This window comes from Phoenix dactylifera, chromosome 8 (genome assembly GCF_009389715.1).
Source record: "Phoenix dactylifera cultivar Barhee BC4 chromosome 8, palm_55x_up_171113_PBpolish2nd_filt_p, whole genome shotgun sequence".
NCBI lineage: Eukaryota > Viridiplantae > Streptophyta > Magnoliopsida > Arecales > Arecaceae > Phoenix > Phoenix dactylifera.
The window spans coordinates 20,889,779-20,915,428 of record NC_052399.1 but is presented as its reverse complement, the minus strand read 5'-3'; the positions used below and the strand labels follow the sequence as shown (position 1 = coordinate 20,915,428).

At 38.2% G+C, this 25,650-nt stretch overlaps 1 protein-coding gene across 3 annotated transcripts; it reads left to right on the top strand.

Moving 5' to 3' along the window:
- The first annotated feature begins 837 nt into the window (after positions 1 to 837).
- LOC103709742 (DNA mismatch repair protein MSH7) lies at positions 838 to 23,538 on the top strand. Of its 3 annotated transcripts, none has more exons than XM_039129229.1 (17): positions 838 to 1,235; positions 3,382 to 3,928; positions 5,025 to 5,120; positions 7,402 to 7,457; positions 9,113 to 9,179; positions 10,290 to 10,385; positions 13,026 to 13,157; positions 13,231 to 13,264; positions 13,338 to 13,385; positions 15,044 to 15,243; positions 16,474 to 16,600; positions 16,729 to 17,006; positions 20,243 to 20,428; positions 21,218 to 21,634; positions 21,732 to 21,828; positions 21,939 to 22,042; positions 22,822 to 23,538. In XM_039129229.1, exons 1-17 carry the CDS (start codon positions 904 to 906, stop codon positions 23,284 to 23,286), a joined length of 3,282 nt encoding a protein of 1,093 aa, XP_038985157.1. In that variant the 5' UTR covers positions 838 to 903; the 3' UTR covers positions 23,287 to 23,538. The 3 variants fall into 3 exon arrangements, with proteins under 3 accessions (XP_038985157.1, XP_038985156.1, XP_008793457.2); XM_039129228.1 differs by having other exon boundaries at positions 839 to 1,235; positions 13,035 to 13,157; positions 21,915 to 22,042; XM_008795235.3 differs by having other exon boundaries at positions 840 to 1,235; positions 21,915 to 22,042.
- The last annotated feature ends 2,112 nt before the right edge of the window (positions 23,539 to 25,650 follow it).

Sequence of the window (25,650 nt, the reverse complement as noted above, 5' to 3'; positions counted from 1 at the left end):
ACTGGGCCTTTACTTCCACCCACGTGGTCCGAGTTCGAAATGCGCGGGCGTCGATTAAATGAGAAGACCGAATGCTCTCCATTCGGACACATGGGATGGAAGGGCTTATTGATCCGCTGATAGCCTCGGTGGTGCCGGATGTGACATACTCACACGGAGGTTCGGGCCGGAGCCCAGAGGGATAATCGAGCTGGACCACGGGTAAGGAGGATATGAGTAAAAACGGTCGGCGTGCCCAACACACAGTTAGTTCTGTCCGCATCGAACGTTCTCCTGACGGGGTGGAGGCTGCTACGCGGGGATAGGCTTGCCCCTTCCTCATCCTTCCTCTTTTCCTAAGCAAAAAAAAAAAAAAAACCGGGTCCTTCGCCTAGTGGATGACTCTATCGGACCTCTTCAGCGTCAAGGTTAGCCGCAATCCGTTTTTCTTCCATTGCTACCGTTGGCTTGTGCTAGAGCTGGGCCTGGGTCGGCGCAGGTGTTTTGGGATGAGCTTAGGGTATGGTGGAGTCAGAATGCAAGCAGAGTTGGTTTCATCGTTTATCGATAATTATTTTGCATTTCGCTTCCATCCGGCCGCATAATTTTTGTTCTAGAAACGTGCAAGGTGTACAATCCTAAATGATGGAGAAACAGATGGATAATACGGACGGTGGGCTAAGACTTCCACTAAATCAAGCTGATGAACCAGCATCTAAGGAGATCGAGGGCCATGATTTCGTTCTACCATCACGTGTCTCGAGTCCTATCAATGGCCTTGAACTTCTTTAAACCGTCCATTTTACGGGATGGTCGGGTCGATCTCGTCATATTTTGCCGCCAAAACCCTCAATCTCCCTCCACCTCAATATAGGGCTTCTGGCTTCTTGGTCTCTTTTTGTCCCCGTCCTCGGGAAAAGAGAGATGCAGCGCCAGAAGTCCATTCTCTCGTTCCTTCAGAAGCCTTCGCCGGAAAACCAGCCAACCGGCGGCCCTCCTTCGTATGCCGACATGCTCGATCGCTGGCCGGAGGCAAATCAAGACCCGCGTCGGAGCTTCTCCGTACCGGAGAAACCCTTGAAAGATCCCTCGCCGGATATCCAAGGAACAGACACTCCGCCGGAGAAGCCGCGCCGCCCGATCCTCTCAGCGGGAGTTCCGGCGACCGACGACGACGACAAGAACGCAGCGCGGTCATTCTCGAGCATCATGCATAAGTTCACCAGGGAAGACAGATCGGAAAGCATCAGCAAGGGGTACGATGTTTGTACCGAGCTAGGGTTTTACGTGATCCCCTTTTGGACCTTTTTAATTGTTTTTCGTCTCTCGTAGCTCATCTGATGATTTTTTGTCCTCATCTTTTTGCTTGGATTACAAATTAAGTTCCGATGTAGTTTAATATTTTTTTAAAGAAAAGATGATCTCCCATCGGTTTCATTAAGACAAGAAAAACTTACAAGTTACAGCCATTCCCAGAACGGGAAGGTATAAATACAAAACAGACAACGAGTGATTGGAATGGTGGGAAGGGAGATGAGGGAAGCTGGTCCCTCTCTCTCAAGAGTTCTCATTTCTCAACACCTGGATTTTCACCTCCTCTTGGAGATCCAATCAGAAATAAGAGACCAAACCCCTCGCGTAGTTGCTTTTTCACCGCTCCTCTCATTTCATTTCCCAAAATCCCGTTATTCCTCTCTATATAATCCGTCCGATTGCTTACGACTCGGAATCTGTGTAAGATCTCAGTCCATAGACCTTAGTGAAAATGCAGCCAAAGAATAGATGAGTAGAAGTTTCATCCTGGATTCATCAGTAATCAGTATAGTTATGCGGCACAGGTTGTCTTTCGTTGGCAGTCTGTTCTTGTGTAAAGCCCAGCAGAGGATCCTGATTTGAGAGTGGCTTTGATCTTCCAAATGCCTGAAACAACATGGACTTAATTTCTCTGAAGTTAATAATATTATTTGTTGACTTAGTTGAGAACTCACCTTTTTTTTATCCCATTTTCATTGAATTTCATCTCTATGATTCTCTACGCTCTGCTCTCTTAACATAGAATACAAGGAACAGGACCCAGTTACAAGGTCCTTCGCGGGTTCCTGGGTAGGTCGTGGTTTCCAACCCTGTTCCTGCTCCACTTCAGCTACTCTAGCTTCTGGAGTGAAGGCAATTGCAGCAAGTCAGGGAAATAGATACCAGAACCTTATTTCAGTTTCTTGCCCAAGCTTAAAACTGAAGCCAAAATTGAGATCCAGCAGTTCATTGTCTCCTCAGCATTCCACTGACTGTTGGATCATTTGAATGCAGAGATATTAATAGGTCCCTCCATAGCCCTGTCTCGCTTTTAAATGTCTTCAACCACCAAGTTTTTATATAGATTTACATTTTGTTTTTTTGCTTGAATTCATATCTGTGTTTTTATTTGACCCACCACTACTATTGTGTTCAATTCTGTTGGGATCCAGGAGAAATTAGGGTTTCGCTTTTCTTTACGGAAAGATGATCTATAAGAAAGCTAAATGCTATCTTTCTTCTCCATTTAATAAGGATAGACGATCATCATTAACTGTTTTTTTTTCTCTTTTTTCGATGCGACTCTTCTTTTTTGCTGGATTTGCTGCATAGTTTAGTTAAAATTTCATATGTAAACAGACATACGATATTGGTTTTTGACCAGATTCTTTTCAGTTCAACAGTTCATCTCTGACAATGACAACATTTCTGAAGCTGATATCTCGACCTATAATAAGATGAACTCTTGAACTGAGATATTGGTTTATCTCGGTGAAGATTGAAGGCTGAATAAAGTTTAAGAGAAACAAGATACATGGAAATCTTGGCTGATAGTTACTGCTTTGTACCCATGATGCCAGTTGGTACTCTTTTTGCATTATTTTTTTTGCATTAAATAGTGAATATGGCAGGGCCATACACTCAAAGATTAACGCATAAGACCTAGCAAATTTTAAAATCACAATTTTAAAACAAACCTCTGGTACTAACTCTAACTGAATCAATTTGTAATCTGAATGTGGATGCTTACCATCAGAAAGTAGCACGGGCCTATTCTGGTACCAGATTATTAGCTACTGGTCAGCTTGTTTCTGTTTTTGCCTAACCATTAGTTTCTTTTTTTTTCTTTTCTGAAGGAGATTTTATATTTCTTTGGTATGTGATTGCGATTTAACTTGGAATGCTTTACCCTTTTCTTGTGCAAGCATTTTGCACTCTTACAGATTAGAAAATAAAAGAAGTGCAGGAAAGGTGGTTGTGCTGGCCCACCACTGAAACTGAACTACTTGCTCCTTTATGGATCTCTTGTAAATTTAGTTTGCAAAAAAACTCTCTACATGCCTATGCTTACCACTAATTTATGCTAAACTCTTTCCTGGTGATTTGCAGGAACCAAGATGATAGTGGTTCCCTTAGCTCTCATTTTAAATCTGATACCCTTGAAGAAGATCATAGATATATGAAACATGAAACACCCACCTACGAACACTCAAAATATCATTACTCAGTGTTTAAAGATGACTCCAAAGGGATGGAGCCTCTGCATTTTGAACTGAATGCAGATGTCTTGGGGCCAGAAACCCCAGCTATGCGGCCACTTGTTCCTCGTTTAAAGCGGGTACAGGAGGATCCTTGTGATAGCGAAAATAAATATGATTCTCTCCTTTTGTCTTCTAGCAAAAGGTTGAAATCAATTCAAGATTCTGTGATTGAACAAAAGGCTCATGGTGAAGTTCATGAAAGTCTGACCAGCAAGTTTGAGTGGCTCAATCCTTCTGCTATTAGAGATGCAAATGGAAGACGACCAAATGACCCACTTTATGACAAGAGAACACTGTATATTCCACCTGATGCATTAAATAAAATGTCAGCATCTCAAAAGCAGTATTGGAGTGCGAAATGCCGATACATGGATGTTGTCCTCTTCTTTAAAGTTGTAAGTTCCTGTATCAATTACACCAGATATGCTTTCTAAATCTGTAATTTGCTAAAGCAATCCTAATTAGAGTTGCCTTTGCTTAGTATCTCATATTTTTTTTTGATACAACTTAGTATCTCATTTAGATGGCTGCACTTTGTGCTATTTAAAATAGAGGATTATATGCTAAAATAATTATATGGTTTCACTGTAGCAACAGATTGGACCTTTGAGTTCCTTCTACAGTAAACTACTGCTGATCTTGCTGTTTCAATGCCAAAGAAGGAAACACCATATGATGCTTGTAGTTGTAGTTTGCGAGGGTGTATTCATCTTAAAGATTAGATGGACACTCTGCATGATGAACATACCTAAGTTGTTCATGTTAAATTTTGGCAGAGAATAAATTAGATTCAATAACTTGCCTGTATCAATCAATTAAAGAGCTACTCTAGTAAACAAGAATTTGTCTGAATATTCTATGGTAGCTGTTGCTTTACATTTTTGTGAGAATAATTGGATTTAGTAACTTGCCTGTATCAACCTATTAAAGAACTGCTCTCGTAGATATGCCCCAAGGATTTGTCAGAATTTTCTAGGGAAGCTGTCCTTTTACACATTTGCAAGCACAGCTGTGATCCTTTGATGCACCAATACATCATCGCTACATAATTGCATATTTGCTTTCCAAGTAAGGTGTTTGGTTTTTCCTGTTTAACTTAATAGTCAATGTGTATATGTCAACATTAAGGTGCAGGTGTTGGAGGAAATGTCCTATCTCAGTTAGGGCGTGAATCAAAAAAAAAGAAAAGAAAAGAAAACAATGATGACATTGTTCATCTTTTGAGACACCTTCAGGTTTGCTGAAGTCTGTTTTGTACCTATTTACCTTTTTAATGCCTCTACAATCCCATTACTTCATCGACACCTAGGCTATGTTTTTTCTTGCTTTGGTCATAATATCTTTCTATGCTTATTCATTTGCCGTAGTACATGATTTCCGATTCTGAAAGGCTAGCAGTTCTTCTAACATGCTTATCTGCTCACATATATAGGGCACATTGTTTCTCAGAACATTCTAATGGCAACATAATCTTTTACTTTTAAATTTTAGGGCAAGTTTTATGAGCTGTATGAGTTAGATGCTGAGATTGGCCAAAGGGAGCTTGACTGGAAAATGACTATGAGCGGTGTAGGTAAATGCAGACAGGTAAGCTGGCAATGTTTATTTTGTGTTGTATAGGCCTAGTTATGCTATTTGTAGTTTCATAGCAGTTTTTTTGTTTATTATTTCCAAGGTTTTAAGTCCTGAGGGGGACGGTGGGCATTCCAGCCGTCCCGCTCCATTTCTATGTGAAAACATGACTAGGATAGGGTCGGGAGTCCGAAACCCATCCACACAAGGGGAGAAGAAAAAAGAGAAAAGAAAGGAAGGAAGAAAAGTTGAAGAAAAGGAAAAAGTGAAAGGAAAGAAGAAAAAGAAAAAGGAAATAAAGGAAGGGAGAAGAAAAGAATGAAATGAAGGAAAGAAGGAAGAAATGAAAGAGAGAAGAAAAAAGGAAATAAAGGAAGGGCTAAGAAAAAGAAAGAAAAAGGAAAGGAAAGAAAGGAAGGTATAAGAAAAAGAAAGAAAGGGAGGAAAGAAAGAATAAAAAGAAAGGAAGGAAGAAAAGAAGGGGAGAGAGATGGAGGATATCCGTCGGGATGCATGACCGGGACCGCCGCTGGGACGGGACGGGATGGGACAGTGGGGCGTCCGGTTCCATGGAGACACTAGGATACCTCGTCCTATAGGATTTTTAAAATCTTGATTGTTACTTTATCTCATAATGTTATAATGGTCTTATCTTCTCTGTACATTTGAATTCAACTACAGTTACTTGTTAAATTTTGTCTTAGATTGCTTGTTTCTTTTTGCTATCGAAGTTTTTCTCCTTTCGACTTGATATATTTCTTGGTTTATTCTCAAGTTTCTTGCTGATGATCATCTGAAATTTATCTGCATTACTGAATAATAATCTTTTGATGTGGCTGTTCAAAAATTAAGTAATGTTAAACCATTTCTTGGAATGATGTCCACTGGTCATTATATAATGAAAACAATGACGGTATGCTATTCCACGACTTGGGTGAAGCATCCAAAGCCAAAAGCATGGAGTTAACAGCTTTTCCTGTACCACTGTCAACAATGTATACAATTGTGTTCCTTCAAAGAGAAAACATATGCGACTGTACCTTGTCATCAGCACAGAAAACAAACTTAAATTTTTAATGCCGATCGTTCATTATGTTTGAATTTCATGTATTTTGTGTCTTTTTCCCCCGCATACAGAGGTTTTATTTGAGATCATCACATAATTAACTGGACTTTGAAAGGATTAGAATTTTCTTTCACAATTCAAATCATGAAAATTGATGCATGTGTTTACGGAGATGAGTTTCTAATTTTCCTTTTGATCTTCTATGTTATAAACTGCTCTTGCATGTGTGAAGAGAGGGTTGGAAAGGTGCAACCCAGAAATGATTTTGTATTGAAAAATGATTTTGTTCTTTTGTTTTCATAAAATGTTATCCGATAAAGAAGGTTTCTTGTGCTATATTATATGTGAAAACAGATAGCTGTCTGACCTCTGTCCATGTCAGCCTTCCGTGTTTTCCTCTTCTGTATTGTTTGCTCATCTTCTTCCCATATTAACTTATTGTTGTACTCTTTTGCACCAAAATCACCTGTGTGAGGAAAAAGAAATAACAGAAAGTGTGTACGTTAAAATGTTAGCTTTTAAGAAAATCATGCTGCTCTATTTACATGTATTATTTGATAAACAACAGTACAATCCAATGCTTCATGATACTAGGTTGATATATGTTGATATGCAACCACTGAAGATACACAGGTTGGTTTCTCTATGTAAGCCCACAGGACGATATGACACATGCTTGCTTTCTTGACTGGGACTGGTTAGTGTTTACAACAAGAAATAGAGTTTGGCATCAAGCTTAATTTTGAACATGATGCTGCCAATCTCCTGGATGGCATGATTCCATCCTTTCTATGTTGGAATCTGATTCTCTTTGTGGATTCAAATCCCCTGGTCAGTAAATTGGTTTGCACATTTTGGTCTGAAAATGTAATCCTGTATGTTTCTACGGTAGAAATTCTACCTTTGTCTTTTTATATCTAATGTAAAAGTAAAATGTAAGTAGAATGCCTTGGCTAGTGTTATGAAATGGCTACACCAATTAAGTGATTTCAAGTTTATAGGTTATGTCTGTTTACTTACGTATGTTGTCTTGGAGCTCTTCTAATCGAGTTTGTTCTGAGATATTTAATGCTGGCTTCCTCGACATTGTTGAAGAAGTCAATAATGTCTAGATCTTTGGGTTTCTTTTGTTGGTTCTATCAGTTGGTTTTCAATCTCTTGTTACTGTGGCTTTAATTTTATTAATCTTTCTCATTGCTGGGAACATGTAATCTCTTATTATTCTTACAGGTTGGCATTTCCGAGGCTGGGATTGGTGATGCTGTTCAGAAGCTTATTGCTCGTGGGTGAGGACATTGATTTTGTTGCTTTTAACATTTGTAATCTCACTGTTATTTAGAGCATCTGTGCAAGAAAATATAATAAATATATGCTTTTGGGTTGGTGATCATGATATCAGTAACTTTCAGAGTTACTATAGTGCAGTTTATGCCTGTCTATACAAATACATTGTAATGTCACGAGTCCAATGTTAATTAAAACGGGAAGCAGAGTTCGATATAGTGCAGTAGATGCATACGCACATAGATATATATGTATGCATGTATGTATGTATAATGCATAAATGTGTTGCTTACAGCTTTTAGCATTGGCTAGGGCAAATTGCTTCTATCTTGTTGATAAAGCTAGGTGATGGGTTTCTATTTGACCTTTCTGCAATAATATCATATTACAAAATCAACAACAAGAAAAAATCATAGGAATCTACTAAGGAAAAGCCAGTCTGCCAACCTCCTAGTCTCTCTTGGTCATAGCCTCTCTGTTGCTTGCTGCTTGCTAACAGCAGCTGCAGGCTTAAGTAGGTGGGAACACGGTCTGTTGTGCTGGTACCGGGCACCGTACCGGTTTTCCGGCGGCACGAGTTGGTACGGGCCCGAGCTGTGCCGTGCCGGGCCTGTACCGACAGAGGAGAGGACGAATGCAAACCATGGGAGAGAGGAAGAGAGAGAGAGAGGAGGCCGGCGGGGGGTGGCGGAGGCCGATGGAGGCCGGCGCTCGAACAGGAGGCAGAGGCTGCGGCCGGGTCCCCTGTTTCGTTTGAAACAGGGGTCCGGCCGCTAAAAAATTTCGCGACTTTAAATGATGTCGGCAAGCGATTTGCCGACTTCAGATTTGCCGAAATTTTTAGCGGCTTGACTTCTGTTTCGAACGAAACAGGAGACCCGGCCGCGATCTCCGCCTCCGCCTCTTGCTTGGGTGCCCTCTCTCTCCCTCTCCCTCCCTCCCCCGCTCGCTCTCTTTTCTTCTCTTTCCTTTTCCTTCTCTCCCTTCGGTGACGGCGTCTCAGTTTCGTTGCTGGAACCGTCCCGGTCTGCCGCCAGTATGGCTCGGGATGCCCCGAACTAGGCGGTTTGGGACGGTTCCGCCGATCCTAGGTGGGAGGATGGATAATGCCACATTCATCGGTGGTTATGGCAGTGGCAGGAGGTGGTGCAGGCATGCTCAACAACTTTGGAAGGGTGGTGGAAGGTGGAGTTTTGATGGGTCTTGTTGGGGCGAGTCATGGCCTTAGCTTAACTGCCAAAATCCAAAAGCCTGATGTTTATGGCTAGTACCTGAGTGTGGGGACTCCAGGTAATTGGTTTAGTGTTTCTGATTAAAAATGGCCAACTTGGTGCTTTCATGACTAAGTGGAGTTCCAGAGATGCTACATATAAAATACCATATTACAAATTCTAAATTCACTGTATCATCTGCTGATAAAAATGACATGTTCTTGAAGATTAAGATTTTTACAACTAGAAATGGAGCTGGATCATTTTCTGTCCTGTTTGTATCAGTAAATTTTTCTTAATGAATTACCCATAAGTTAGCCTTCAAAGTTGAGTTCTTTTGAGAGGTGCCTCTTTATTGGTCCTTCTGTATATGTATTCCTTACAGCTCATGCATCTTAGTGGTTCTATTCTTTGCCAGTTGCTCATAACTGTTAACGTGATCATAGGTATAAAGTTGGACGAATGGAGCAACTTGAGACCTCAGACCAAGCTAAAGCTAGAGGGCGTGCTTCTGTAAGTACTTCATGAGCTTATGGATGCATCCTTCTTCAGTGCAAGGTTTCATTGTTGCGGCTCTTTGGTTCTTTTTTGATAACCAGTAGTAAATTAGTCCATTAAGGAAGATTATAATGTAGTGGAAAATTCGTGCCATGTGGTGGTGTTTTTGGATAAAGCTTGTCAGCACCGACATAAGAAAAAATTCTTAAAGCGTTCAGGATTAGATATACACTCACACCATTTCATAATCAACACCTTACTACTTGGACTAGTCTTGAAACATGAGGAGCAGGTGTTAGATTGGTTGCAACTTGAAACTAACGCAATCCATTGTCCGAAGCTTGAGAGTTCTCATCTTTAGTTCCAAGAATCAAGCTGGGTATTCTCATTACAGAATTTCTGACCTTGCAGATGACTTGATTCCTTAAGTACCTAGGTTGTCTCTTGACCTGGGAATAGGGCGAACCTTAGCACAACAGTAAGGTTGCTCTATCGTGACCTAGAGGGTCACGGGTTTGAAGCATAGAAATAGCCTCGCTGGACGTAGGGATAAAGCTGCATGTATCTGACACTCCCCAAACCCACAATGGCGGGAGCCTCGTGTACTGGGCCACTCTTTTTCTCTTGATCTAGGAACTCTAAAAAACTATGCAAGATAATTTAAATATTACATTTCAAAGTATGGCTTTTGCTAACCTTCTGAAAGGGAAATGGTGAATTTGTTGAGTCAGCATATTCATATTGTTCTTGGTTAATAGGACTCGGAAGATGAACATTTTATCTTGTTCAATCATCATTCACTGCATCAGTTATGCAGATCTCATTTTGTAATCTTATGACTTGTAAGAAAGGCTTACACCCCTTTCATGACTTGTAACTCGTAAGAAATTCAATTTATATTCTATTATGCAGTCATGAATGAATACTTACAATCTGACACCTCTCTGGCTGTAAAACTAGTTTAACTGGCGAGCCCATTGGGGTCTGTCAGAGTTATATTTCAAGCTATTTTTTTTCAAATTCTGGTTCTTTCAGATGATTTTTGTGCTTGATCTTAGAAGGAATGGATATGCATTCTGTTTCTGTACTTATCTTATGATATGTCTACGAATGTGAATTTTTCAGGTTATCCAAAGAAAATTAGTTGAGGTTTCAACACCATCCACCATAACTGATGGCAGCATGGGACCAGATGCAGTTCACCTTCTTTCCTTGAAAGAGGTGCTATTCTTTTTTTTCCCATTAGCATATACTTTATTTATAAATATACTTGACAATTTACCCGGTACTTTATCTGTTGGCAGGAAACTTTATTTATATATGTTTCTAATTTCTTTCAACTTCACTGAAAGGACCCCCACCCCCTAATACCAAAAAAAATAGTAATAGAATAATGATAGTAATAATAGTAATAGTAATAATAATTAAGGTACAAGCAGATCTCTATTTATTTTTCTGTGGTTTATCCCCTCTCTAGATTGCCAAACATGATGTCCCACATGTTTCTGATGGAATTCTGTCTCAAGTGTTTATCTAACTCATTCTCTATGTATGGTATTATTTGATGTTAAGCAGAGGCCTTATTCCTATATATATTGGTTGCAAGTGTGATACAACTTAGTGACAAATTTTGGGAATGTTCCATGACCACCTTTGAGTCAGGCCTCTATAAATTGGTACCTATTCTTGGCTTAGTCAACATCAAGAAAGAAATGTACCTATTCTTTGCCATTGGATCCTAATTTCCAGTAGGTGGGCAGGGTGGTTAACCTTACAGTTAGGTGTTTATGACTCATACAATCAATCTTCAACACTTGCTTAACTATATTTGAAAGTCTTACATGTAGAAGTAGGAAGAAATAAATTGATGTGGATATTTGCATTAAGCTAAATAATAAACATTATTGTCAAAGCTTCAAATCTTAGTAGCCTAAATCTTCTACCTATGGGCAGCATAACTGCTTCAGAATATTATGAGAATCTTGAATATTTTTCTGCTTCCTAGGCACCTCCTTACTAAAAGTACTCCTAAGTATCCACTTCCCAGCACCTTCTCCCACTCCTGATTCTAGGAACTAAGGTTCAAAATGAGCACAATCTGCAAATTATGATAACATAGTAAAATGCGAGGTATTTATTTTTTTTTTGCACCTGAAATTTGACTCACACTACCTCAGATGGTTTTTGGATTTGGCAAAACAGATTATTGCAAAGAATTATGAAGTTGTAAAGATAGCACATATCTAAAAGCCATTGCATGGAAGTCTAGCAAAGATTGCAACTAAGGAATGCTGAAACGACCTGTACCAGCCGGTTCAGTCTGTATCGAACCGGTACCGGCTCTGACCGGTCTGGTTTGGTGTTAAAAATCGGTACCGGCTCGAACCAGCCCGTACTTGTTCCAAATTTTTTTAGGACTTTTGGATGCGTAAACCAAGCCGAACTCGTGATACCGGTTCGGTACCGATGCCTACCGGTATGTCGGTATGGTCGGTACGGCGGACTTTGATTGCACCAAATAACATAAAGTATAGGTTTTATAGATAGGAATGCAGTGAAGTTTATTTAATTTCTTTTGCTATAACTTGTAATCTCAGCAATGCATGATTTATCTTTTAGGAAGTCAAACGAATGATACTGACTTTCTAAGTGAACTGTGTGTATACATTTTTTTCAATTATGAGAAAAGAGGAAAACCATATCAAGAGTAGGAACATTATATCAAGAAACTAGTAAACTCAACATAGGCTTCTTAGCATACATCATTAGAGACCTCAAGTATGAAAATGATTGAATTCAAGGGTTAAGCTATTCCAGCCCTGACTTACCATTGAAACTTGAAACCATCCTGGTCCAAGTGCTTTCTAACCCCTAACCTAAACCTCGGTTGTAAGAAGTACACTGAGTTCTTGCAAGTATACTCTCAACTTCCAACTACAATACAGACCACCAACAGTTCTTTCGTCAAGCTAGCAACAAACTCTTCCATCACCATACAGTTGAATGCAGAATCCAGTAAATTTCATTACAAATTCTCACATATTTACTTACAACAGCATCAAGCATAGTTTTATGATAAATTTTCAGGAAAACAAATCACAACGTCCTCACGAGCCCATTAGACATTACACCATGTAAAAAATGTAGTTGAGTTTCACCCATGATTTTTTCTTATATAGAGTACACTGCACACCTCTTTGGCGAGCCCTTTAATTGATTCTTGTTGTTTATCACTTTCATTTTGAACCTCAGATGAATTTTTACAACTCAGAATGCAGGACCTTATATGCTCCAGTTCTTTCTTCCAAATGTTGTACCCTTATTCTACTTGTTGACTACCAATTTCAGTGTTAAATTTTAGCTATCATGGGTCATTAGTTGACCTCTATATCGGACCATATCTGGCATACCGTACCATACCAATATAAAATTAGTACGAACTCTCGTACCGTACCGACACTCGGTACACCTTGCTATCTCGTACTGTACCGTAAACCGATATTGTGATATGATGGTACTGGTACGGGGTCTAGTATCGAGATGGTAAATCTTGGACCACACCTTGGTAGTGTTTGTAGCACTTCAATGCTCCTTATTCAATCTTATGCGACACAAGATCACAATAACCCACACGAAATACACACATACAACACACACATACATTTAGATATATTTATATGTGTGTAGGTTTAGGTTTGCATGTATGGTTGCTACCGATCACTATCATGGCCTGTAGTCTTGTGCTGACTCAAAGTGTTCGCAGAAGTTCAAAAGCAAAATATCAAAACTTGGTTTAGAAGGAGCTCTTTTTCTTTTTGATTGGCATAACCATCTTTAGTTTTATTATGATTGAATTTTTAGGGAAAGCAGAGTTCAGTGAATGGTTCTACCATATATGGATTTGCTTTTCTGGATTGTGCCGCCTTGAAGTTCTGGGTGGGTTCTGTATCTGATGATGATTCTCATGCAGCTTTGGGTTCTTTGCTGATGCAAGTAAGCTCTGTTATTCACCTATAATTTTTTTCTTTGGTCTAATGAACTTGCATTGATGGGTCCAGTTTTGCAGGTTTCACCAAGGGAAGTTATCCATGAAAGCTCAGGTATAAAGACAAACGTTCTCTTTTGGTTGCTGGAGAGCAAGGTTTGAAAACTCATCATTTGCATTACTTGCAGGACTCTCTGAAGAAACCCACAGGACGCTGACAAAATATGCTTCAGCAGGTGATCACTGAAATATACATAATTAATGACGTAACTATTCTTTTTTAAATAGTGACACTAGTTATGATGAAGCAGAGAATTAAAATCCATAAGTTTCTATCAAGCCTTTCATCTCCAAAGAGAAATTCTTGAGATGTTTTCTGCTAGGTGCTAGTGGGCTTGTAGTGTGTTGGAGCCGAACACGACAGAGTGCAATCCAAATTGGTCTCAACTCTTGTATTTGGACCAAACCTGACTATCATAACAGGTTCCAGTTTTAAGTTGTGTTTCTGTTGGTTGTAAATTACAGGGCTAATTCCCCACATTTCATAATACTTCCATCAGGCCTGGTTGTGTTGGGTCATCTCTATTTTATAACTGACTTTAGTTACCATTGACTCCTTTCCTTCCTAGTTTGCGGATCTCGTGTATTTGTGAATATTTTGTACACATGGAATGCTTTATGTATCTTCAAGTATTGTCCTAATTCCTAAATGATTAATATTGTTTTACATTTCGTTCAGAACATGCCTGTTAGAAACTTTGCAAAGAGTGGTCCTAGGTCCGTAATATTATGAAAGAAATTTCTTTCTGAATTTTAAATGTTTTTTCTTCTTTACATGACCTGTTAAATATATTGATCACATTTTTCATGCTGCTGTCATCTGTAACTTGAAGCATGGATGCTTCTGGTAGCACATATCTCCAGATAAGTTTCAGCCATAATGCTGTGGTTGTCAGCATCAAGAGGCACCCACATCACTTGAACAAATTTATCTACTCGATGCTGAAATCTTTTGTGAGGTTGTCATTTGATGTTTTAGGATGCAACACTCTTTCGGGCTTTTGCATACTCTTTACTTTTGTGGGTTGTATCATTTATCTACTTATCTACTTTCTCTGTTTGGCTTAGCTGTGATTTTATATAAGGTGCTTTGCTTTGTTGGACGTTTAAATAGTCAAGCTAACAAATGATTTGCATTTGACGGTATTTAAGGGGATACAGTTTATCTATCAGATCTAGTTGTTACTGCTTTTCACTTCAATTCCCCAAAATGCAACTGATGAGAGAGCTTCTGCAGTGTACCAGCATGAGCTTATGAAAAATATTCATAGTATCAAAGTATTTTAGAAAAAGAAGCCCCTCAGCAGTCAGCACTTTATTGTTATTAAATAGCTTTTAAGTCATTCTCCTTCACAAAGTGGAGGAGCCACTGTTTCTAATCCTTATAGAACGGATATAAGCTTTTTTTGTTGGCTAGGTGATCTATCTTGTGGTTTTCATATCATTTAAAATTCCTTTAATTTGTTTGTTGAATGTTGAACTGAAGGCATGATGAACTAGGAAGGGCTGGATTGTACATAATGACATCAGTGGAAGGGTGTATGTTTGTACCACTTAATAGTCAACTTGTAGATGGCCAATCGAGAATGGTTATCTACAGCGATGAGAATGTATGCCTGCTGCAGGATGGGCAGCATGGGCATGGGTCTGTGTCTGTTAGAGAAAAGGAGAGGAAGACCTATGAAAACCTGCATGAATTTGTGAGGAACTATTTGGCCTTAGTCAGAAACAGATGGCAGAGAAGAATTCAATAACCTGAATGAGATAGTCCAGATGCACAGTATTGTTTTTTGGTAATTAAACATTGTCCTGAAAACATGTTATGACAATGCAGGTTCCACTAAAGTGCAAATGACTCCTGCAATGCCCAGCATAGACTTTCTGGATGCTTCCGAAGTTAGAAAATTGATACATTCTAAAGGATATTTCAGGGGATCTTCTAATTCATGGTCTTCTACGTTTGATTGTTTGATGAACCATGATCTCATTATTTGTGCTCTTGGTGGACTTGTTGGTCATTTATCTAGGCTAATGGTGAGTACAGTGGTATTTCTTTTCTATCATTTACTTTCCTAGATTAGTTTTTTAAACTGACTCCAGAAATGCAACATTAGATGTAACCTCTTTCTTTACCTACATGCAACCCCATAAGAGATTATGGTAGTTCAAAAGATAACATTTTATATTTGATAGTTGATTTATTTTCTGCTTTCCCTTTCTTTTTCCCTTTTTTGAGGCAAAACCTTATCCTTCTAGTGCTTCGATAATCCTAATGCATACACATATCCTTAGTCTCAAGGGAGGTTCGTCAAACCGGTACCGAGGCTCATACAAGCCAGCGACCGGTTATGTATAATACCAGTATGTACCATTGCAAGCCGAGGTGTACCGGAGATGAAAGATTGAGAGAAGACAAGAGGAGAGAGTGGGAGAAACCCCAACCTTCCCCTAACCCTAGAAGGAGGAGAACCAGGGGGGAGAGAAGATGAAGGGGAGAAAGAGGAAGAGTGAGAGGGGGAAGAGGGAGAAGGAGAGGGTGGGAGGCATATATCGAGGGAGAGGCGTTGGCATCGGGGTCCATCGATGTAGATTGTTGGGAGAGATTGTAGAGAGAGAGGGTGAGCATTGCAGAGAGAAAGATTGCGGAGGGAGCCTTTGAGAGGCCACTCGCCCTCTTTATATATTAAAAATGATCGAACTAAAGGGCTGAACTGTGATTACCAACTGATCCGGTTTGGTACGCCTAAACCCCCTAATTCGTAACGGTTCGACGAACTCAAGAGACTTGAAAATAGTGATCTTGCTTTCATCTCTTCTTCTTATTTTCCTTTCATTTTCCTGGTCATAGGGTTGTTTATGCTGTGTCATTTCTTGTTTTAGGATGTGATTAGGATGAACCATTTGCTTATAGGATTTACAAAGAGTCAAATCATGGGTTCATGCCAAGGAATGCTAGTACCGGCTGGTACCGGCCCAAACCGGCCGACCGTACCGGTTTTAAATTTTTTTGGGACTTTTGTATGCGTGAACCAAGCCGAACCAGTGGTAACGGTTCGGTACCGGCATCCATCAGTACGTTGGTATGGTCGGCACGGCGGACCTTGGTTCATGCATATAGAAACTTTCATATATTGGATTGGAGACTATATGTAATTATTGAAATTTGAGAGGATAACATGTAATTATCACTGTTTCCAAGGGCTGGTTGTTCTAGCTCTTAGGTTGGTTTTCACAACTTCTGATGCTTGGCCTGTTTCAAACCAGCTAGATGATGCTCTACGTAATGGAGAACTTTTGCCATACCATGTATATAAAAGTTGCCTAAGGATGGATGGCCAGACTCTCGTGAATCTTGAGATCTTCAGCAATAATGTTGATGGTGGCCAGTCAGGTAAGAACATGACTTTTACCTGAACCTCCTAGTCTGTTGATTTCTTTGCTTTGAAAGCCAAACTCTTTTTTTTCAGATGCAGTGCAGATTTTCTATTTTCTTACCAAGTTCATTTTTCACAAATCCAGGCACATTATATAAATATCTTGATCACTGCATAACTGCATCTGGTAAACGGCTTTTAAGAAGGTGGATATGCCATCCACTAAAGAATATTGATGATATCAATGATAGGCTTAATATTGTGGAGGGATTAATAAAGGATTCAGGGGTAACCTACATCATAGCTGAGTATCTGCGCAGGCTTCCTGATCTTGAGAGACTCTTAGGATGTGTTAAGGCTACTGTTGGTTCATCATCTATGCTCCTTTTGCCTTTGGTTGGAGAAAGAGTACTGAAACAACGGGTAGTTGATTCTCTCTCTCTCTCTCTCTCTGTCTGTCTGTGTGTGTCATGTTTTACATGTTTACATCCTCTAGTTTGGTTCTAGTATGGTATTTTCATGAATGCATGCTGCCTTTTGATTACAGTCATCATTGCATGTGTGCATATAAACAGTTTGTTCTTGCAGTATGTTCATTTTTTATATGTGCAACTTTATCTTGCTTTCTGTGAATGGATAGTGTTTATTGGTTTCTCCATAGTTTCGACATGAGGACTTGTATATAATAATGGGCGTAATATTCTGATAATCGCCTCTGTTTGATAAAGGATTTGATGTTATTTATTGGGCTCAACTTCAAAGAAATTCCTTGCAAAATATAAAGAATATCAGCTGAGCAAGAGGATGGTATAAAAGGTGCCTCTGAAGCAAGAAGGCTCGGTATAAGTATTAAGCATAGTTTCACAACTTGGCCTAACGTCAACCTGGCCATGGAATCTGCTAGGACTCCAGGCTTACTATTACTCATGGTAAGTGGGCTACATAATAAAATAACAAAAAAGAAAATTAAAATTAAGATAATAAACTAATATATATTTGCATCTGTCAACGCATGAAGGCAAAGCTACGGATGATGCAGCTATGTATAAATGACACTGTTTCTAAGAACGCATTCCCATATTTTTTCTACTAGCTATATTTTGTGGATCTGCACTAAATTACAAGCACAGCTGCATCGAAATTACCACAAAAGTCAGACTGATAGGGCTTAGTCTCTACATATTGTAGGCCAATCATTCGAAGTCTGAAAGTCCAAATGCATTACCTTCATCAAGTTTTATCTTAGGCCTGTATTACCTCCTCTTTTCTTGTTCATCTATCAAAGTCCATGTCATGAGCTACTCTGATCTACTGTGTATCACCAAGCCATTTTAATTTGTACCAATTCTTATCTTTTATTAGCATAAAAATGTATATTTTTTTGTAATTGGTTGTAGAATCCTTGGCATTGTTCTCTGCTCCATATCCCACTTTCTATACAACATAGTTAGCTTTACATAATTCTTCATTAGTTTTCTCAGCAAGCATGTATCACATGAATGCCAATATGGTATTGTGCTGTCTATTACAGCTAGCTTGCTGTAGTCCGAGAAATATCTTCATTTGTCTTCTACTTTCTCATTATAATAAATCCTAGGTACATGATAGAGTAATTTGAGGAAACTGACTGTGACTAGTGCTTCATTTTTAGCTAACCTGCAACATTCGTTGGTACATAGATGCAAGAGTAGGATTCCAATGCATCCAAGTGCTGGACTCAACGAGCGAGGGAAAAAAGGAGATATGGGATGCATAGAATAAGTTATAATTTTTACTAAATTATACTTATATCTTTAATACTATTTGTTTAAACATTAAAAATAAATATTAAGAAGATATTGGTTGTTAAGGTCTTTCAATATACATGTTTCTCATTCATACTTCGTAATAAACTTAAGGATATAAAAGTATTTGCAAAGTTAATTTAATACCTATATTGGTCAATCTTTAAAAAAAAAATGAATACTCATTTCTAACATGGAAATAGGGGGTTAAACTCATTGTTGCAAGAGTTCAACTGTCCCATAATCTTTATAAGTGGCAATCATAGAGCTTCATAAATATTCAAGTGTCTGATATTTATCCAACTCAAACTCATACCCGACATGGATTTTTGAAGCCGGACACGTGTCCAAATAACACAGTTTTGAATGTACCTTCTTTTGGTGTAATTAACGTGCTGTTTAAAATTTTTATGAAGCACTTCAAATGTTTGTAATCTTGGATTTCTTTGAACAAAACTCTGGGACCAATACTTTTCTAACTCATTTATTGTTCTACAGGACAAATCTAGCTACTAGTTACTATATTGATGCATGCAGAAATGATTGTGTGCACCTTGAGCACAGAACACTTAATTAGTGGACCTATCACTTCTACCCATATGCTATTTCTCCTTACATCCAGCCTGCTGAGTAGCTTGTAAATTTCTTGTAAAGAATTACTTGAACATGTTCTGCGAATTTACTTGAGGTCTCTTAATCTATGATCAATCATGTGTTCACTCGGCATGCAGGGGTATTCCTGTATCACTTGCGTAGGCCTGACCTATATCTGATTTCACATTCAGGTGACTTTGGTAGTTGATTGTTTGATTATTCTATTGCATATAGCAAAGCTGTTGCACGGTCAAGCTGGCCTCCTAACGAAGGGCTTGTGGTAGCAATGCCTGTTCTCTGGAGTTTGTATTTCCTAAAATGCAAATCAGGTTGTTGTAAGTGGTCAGTAATTGATGGTATTACTATTGGAATAATAATATTTATTTTTCAGATGTCAAAGAAAATCAGTTTGCTGGCAGACTATCTATTCTATAGGTATTAATGTTATTATTAGCGATACTATAGGTTGTATAAATTGTATGATATTATCTGCACATTCTATTTGTATCAGGCATGCCTGAGTTATAGTACATGATTATGCTTTATAGGAGACGAAATAATGATAATATATAGGATATACTTGGATAAACTCAAAGTGTGCGATATCTTATGCACCAAATAATGAATTCTAAGTCTATGGCATCAGTAGTATTTTTTGGCAAACTTAAGGATCCATATACTATATGGATTACCTTGTTTTTTTCCATATCTGATTGGAGTTGGTGGAGAAGTTTACCCATTATTGTTTCTTTAAGTGATAAGAACATTGAAATTTGGGTCTGTCATCACAAAGTTTAGTTTTGAAGAGGAATTTTACCCATTATTATCTCCTTTGGCATGAGATTGCTACTTTTTTGTTGGAAGAGGAATGGATGGTAAAACAGTTTGTCATCCCCCTTCAATGCCATGTATATACACACATTTGCAGCTATGACCGTAATGTGTGCTCTCTTATTTAATTTTCTGTTTAGTTTTGTAAAGAAAATGTATGGTCTTGCCTATGTGTGACATGCATGGTCTTATTTTCGGTCCCTGATGTCAGCACGAGCTAAATATCTGACAGGTAACAGGTTACGCCATACTTTCTATGCATCATATAATTGTGCATTGGTAATTATGATAGTGCTTTCCTTGAATTGATTCACTAAATAGAGCTTATAATCTTTCTACCACTAAAACATTCTATTTTTAGGGAACAGTTAATATTTTGCAGGTAGTTCTGTTTTGCTTGACAGAAGGTGATTTATTAATATCAACATGCATATTTTGTGGCCTATTCAGATCAAAGCATTTGGGTCTCTTGTCAAAGGTCTCCGAGTGGGAATAAATTTGTTAAGTGTTCTACAGAAAAAGAACCATGAAATCTCATCATTGTCGACAATTGTGAATCTTCCAATGCTCAGTGAGCTCGATGAACTACTTCACCAGTATGAAGTAGCTCTGGATGATGATTTTCCACGGTATCAGGTTTGCTATACAGAACTTCGTGCCACATTTTTTTTTCTTCTGTTACATGGAATCAATTAAAAGACTTCACATATTTTTACCTCTGGTTTGGAGGTCTACAGATCGCTGGCATAAACTTATAAACCAAATCTTAAGTTTTAACAATGTAGTGTTCTTCAATACTAATATCATTATGGATGTTCCAAACTGCGCAGTTACGAAATAAGTTGTCTGAAGGATTGAGGAGCCAGTGAGGTTCTCCTTCCATTGTCTGAACTTCCTGTGCCTCGTCCCAGAATGCGTTCTTATCCTCGTCTTCCACTATAGGAGATGTTGCTAATACATATCGAAATTCTGTAAATTTCTACTGTATTTTTGTGAATCTTTTGCATGTAACTTAAAGCATGGTCTTATGGCTGTTCTGAATTTGCTTACCTGTAACTGCATGTAATATATCACAAATGGTCTTGTAATAGACCAGTATTTAAGTTTTGTAAAAGTGCTTCTTCCATCAAATTCAAAGATTGCATAATGGCAATCTAACGTAAAACAATGAGTAATGCTTTATGAAAATTGATGTTTCCTTCTTTTACAGCTTAGTCCGATTTTGTGATGGGTGCACTGATGAAAAATAGTTTGTCATATCTGAAAGTGTTCTTAAATATAAAAACTCTTTTATCTTACTTCTATAGGCCCTTCATTTTTGTGTTGTATGCTTCATTGTGACTTAAAACCTGATATCACTGGAACCACCCACTGATTATACCATGATGCTTGGCTTAAGTACATTGATTTTATCATGACTGCTAGGATCATGATGTGAAAGACTCGGATGCTGAAACATTAGCTGTTCTAGTTGAGCTGTTTGTTGGAAAGGCTACTGAGTGGTCACAAGTCATCAATGCACTGAACTGTATTGATGTGCTCCAATCATTTGCTCAAGCTGCATTTCAATCGCATGGTTCTATGAGTAGGCCTGTATTTCTGCCAGCTAATTCAGATCACATGGATTCACACCGAGACAGTAAAGGACCAACACTGCGAATGAAGGGTTTATGGCATCCCTATGCTGTTGCAGAAAATGAAGATGGTCTAGTTCCCAATGACATTTATCTTGGTCAAGATTCAGATGGACACCATCCTTGTGCACTGTTGTTGACTGGACCAAATATGGGTGGAAAATCAACATTACTTCGTGCCACATGTCTGGCTGTTATACTGGCCCAGGTTAGATATTAGACAACTGAATTCAGTTCATTTAATCTTCAAGTATTTTATAGGTCAGGGCAGGTGTTGAACTTACCTTACATGTCATCGTTGGCAGCTGGGTTGCTATGTGCCTTGTGAAATGTGCGCACTCTCACCTGCTGATGTTATCTTTACACGGCTGGGTGCAACCGATCGCATCATGTCAGGCGAAAGTGAGTGCACCATGAACGACTTATTCCACATCGATTTATTGTAGATCAGAATCATTTTCAACTTTTTAATATTTACTCTCTTCTAGGTACCTTCTTGGTTGAATGTGCAGAAACAGCATCAGTACTTCAAAATGCCACTCAAGATTCTCTTGTCTTGCTTGACGAACTTGGTAGAGGAACAAGCACTTTTGATGGATATGCAATTGCCTATGCTGTAAGTACAGTCTTTTCTACTAGTTAAGCATATGTTCTATCGGGTTACTGTGTGCAAAATGCCATCTCGCAAAGTAAGATCGGGAAGATCCATCATTTATTGGATCTTTCTGTGCAGTACTATAGTTGTGACAAAGATCCAACTCAAAGTGATCCGCCTACACGAATACTGCCCAGCATTCTCATGAATACTGACTTCATTCCGTACAAAGTTCTGGGACTTGCCTGTGAAAATTGACAGCAAACTGCAACCTGGTTGGAGTTGGATCTTTGTATGGGATGAAGGCACTTTTCAGTTATTCATGGGTCTTGATTTGAATTTGTAGGTTAGGTGATAATTCAGTCAGGTCTTGGGTTGGATGACCACTTTATAGTGTCACAGGTAAACATTTCTAGTTTGGTTTATGTTTTATAATCATAAAAGTAGGCAAAAGTTCTGGTGGCTCTAGGACTAGCAGGTGTGAAACTGAAGATGCCCTGGGCTGGCAATTTAAGCGGATGTATGGAGCTCCAGATTTCCAACATGTAAATACATGCCAGGGCATCAATTTATCAGATAACAACCCAAACTGTGTATGAGGCCCCAGAGTTTTATTTTTAACTAAACCAATGGATGATCATATGAAAGGATTATTTTAGGTGAAAAACATAGCTTGCATTGCAATCTACTGTTTGTTTCGGAGGACTTCATCTTTGTCAAAACATTTGTTTTGATTCTGCAAAAAAAATTCCAATGTCTAACCCATGACATGCTTTTCCATGCACAAATTTCCTTTCAAGGTACTTCGGCATCTTGTGGAAAGGGTTCGCTGTCGTTTGCTTTTTGCCACGCACTACCATCCCCTTACAAAGGAATTTGCATCTCATCCTCATGTAAGCTTGCAGCACATGGCCTGTGCATTCAAGGCTAGAGCTGGATGCTCCTTCGATGGGGATGGAGATCTAGTATTTCTCTACCGGCTTGCTTCAGGAGCTTGCCCAGAGAGCTATGGATTACAAGTTGCTTTGATGGCAGGGATTCGAAAACAAGTTGTTGAAACTGCATCAAAGGCTAGCCAAAGAATGAAATTGATGATTGGTGAAAATTTCAAGTCCAGTGAAGGAAGATCTAAATTTTCCTCCCTTCATGAAGAGTGGCTAAAGACCCTGTTGTCCATTTCTGGGATTAATAATGATTATTGGGATGATGATGCATCTGATACATTGCTTTGTTTGTGGCATGAACTCAAGGGTTTCTACAGATAGGTTAAATGCAGGACATAGTAAAATACCGGGGCATATTTTTGCCGTGAAGATATGCTGTCAGGCCTGTAAAGTTTGATCCATGACAAACGAACTAGCTGTACAGTGAGAAGTGTCAAAAGTGTGAATCTGGATATTACCAGGCTTGGGATGTATTAGCTGTTGTAGAGTTGCTGCTTATTGTGCGTGAATATATCTGGAAAACAAGCATCATTTGGCCAGAGGATAATATTCCACAAGTAAAAATGAAAAAATGAAAGCATTTTTTCTTAAGAAAAAAAAAAAAAATCTAGTCATGCCCGGATTGCAAACGGTCCGGTGCTGGATTTTTTATGATTGCTGGTGTTCTATGCTGCAGGACGACTGGTGTGATGGTCTCCAAAGGGACCTGGGCCTGTGGTACTTTTGTCCGTAGCTGATCCCCATTTTTTTTTTTTATTTTTCTATATTCAAAAACAGCCTAGAAAAGCGGTAATGGACCTTTTCTTATCGCTTCCATTTCATTGGACGGAGTAGCTGGAAAGAATGGCCCTGGCAACCCTAAAACGGCCAATGACGGACCAACTCGGGCTGAAATTAGATCAGATATAATTGAATACTAATATATTTATATAATTATTGTATTTGATAAATATAAATATGGATATAGATATTATTTGAAATATGAATGTTAGTTGGATATAAAAATTTATATTTATATTTGTTTTAATGATATGAGATATTGGAATAATAGATATGAATATGGATATAAATTGAAATATTACTAAATAAATGATAAATCATGTTGATAGTATATTAACGTAATTATTTATTTTTAAAAAAAAATTATAGAGAGCTATATAAAATTATAGAGTTATAAATAAAAATAGATATTTTGAATAGTTGTCCATCCATCTTTATATTCTTTTTTTTTTATGAATATGAATAGGATAGAATATTAGTGAAATGCTCAAATTTTTATTTATATCCGTATAAATTTGAATATGAAAACAGGTCTGAACGAATATTGTTTAATCCATTTTTGCCCCTACACCAACCCATCATATGACAATAAAGCATTTAAGCAACCTATATCAGATCCATTACATACAAAAAAACCCAAAAACTAAGTCCAATGCGAGATGTTGACATGTCAACCTGGGATCTGATTTTTTTAAACCCAAAATTTACATACCCCACTCTTTATCCTACAAATCTATATTCCAACAGATTGATACCTTATTTTGCATTTTTTTTTAGCCAATGGAGAAGTTAGAAGCTATTTTAAAATTTTTACTAAGCATCTTAAAATCAAAAGGCAATTTCTAGCCCTCCTAAAGCAATGCCAAATAAAGCCTGACCCAAATACTTGCAAAGCCGATGTAAGAAAGGATCAACACATTTCAGCATTAAACCATTACCCTTAAGTGGTGGATGGTACCATCCAAATTTATATATGGCAAATGCATCTGAATTTCAAAAGGTTGAAAATGATTTCCAGTATATGCTATGGCGAACAATTTAAATAAGAAGGCATGCCTTTTCAGAGTTCATCATCAATTGCATTAGTATTTAATTTTCTTGAGTAGGTTTTGGAAAAGGTACAAATAATATAAGAAAAAAGACATTCAGCAAGTTTTGAATTTATTTATTTTTTCTCTGAAAGATTTTCATCTCTGGTAATGCACAAGCTGAAGAGCTGAATGCTTTTGGAAGCAAAGACATCATTTCAAATCCAATATCTTAGAAAAAAAAGAGGAAAACCATATACAATAACTACAACCTGCGATTAGAGTGAGTGTGCTTTTAAGGATTACAAGATGTTTTGCATTATCATTGCTACACAAAAAAAAAAAAAAAAATCAAGGAAAAATATTTTATAGAACCTGTTAAATAGGGCTGTTTGCAAACAATACATGCAAAAGCATGAAATCTAAGGGGTATAGAAGACTTAATCTGATGTATTGAATCTAGCAGTGCTCGTCAACAATATACGCTCACATAAACAAGAAGACAAGTGCAATATACAGAAAGAGTAATTTGATATGCATGCGATAAACGGGCTAATCCATCTGGTGAACAAAAGTATTAAAAAAGAATGAGGTATGTTGTCCATTGCTGCTATAATGCTAGATATGAATATTTCATATTATTAATTGCTTGTACAGCTGCCAAAAATGGGCGATTATCTTTTCAAAGTTGTAACAATAGACATTCCTAAAACAAAAGTAATGGGCGGCAAATAGTAATCCTATTGTTAGATCATCTAAAATGAGACTAAAAAGCCTTTCTTTCTAAAAATAAATATGCATGGACGTCATCAAAAAATAAGAATCAAAACAACCAAAAAAGTATCGACTATTGGATTGGTGAGGGGAAGAACTGAAA

Excerpts from the sequence above, each read along its gene's own strand:
- LOC103709742 (XM_008795235.3), top strand. The coding sequence starts at position 904 with ATGCAGCGCCAGAAGTCCATTCTCTCGTTCCTTCAGAAGCCTTCGCCG. Across the intron at positions 5,121-7,401 it reads GTGTAGGTAAATGCAGACAG|GTTGGCATTTCCGAGGCTGG; the intron begins GTAAGCTGGCAA and ends TTATTCTTACAG. Across the intron at positions 22,043-22,821 it reads GATATGCAATTGCCTATGCT|GTACTTCGGCATCTTGTGGA; the intron begins GTAAGTACAGTC and ends TTTCCTTTCAAG.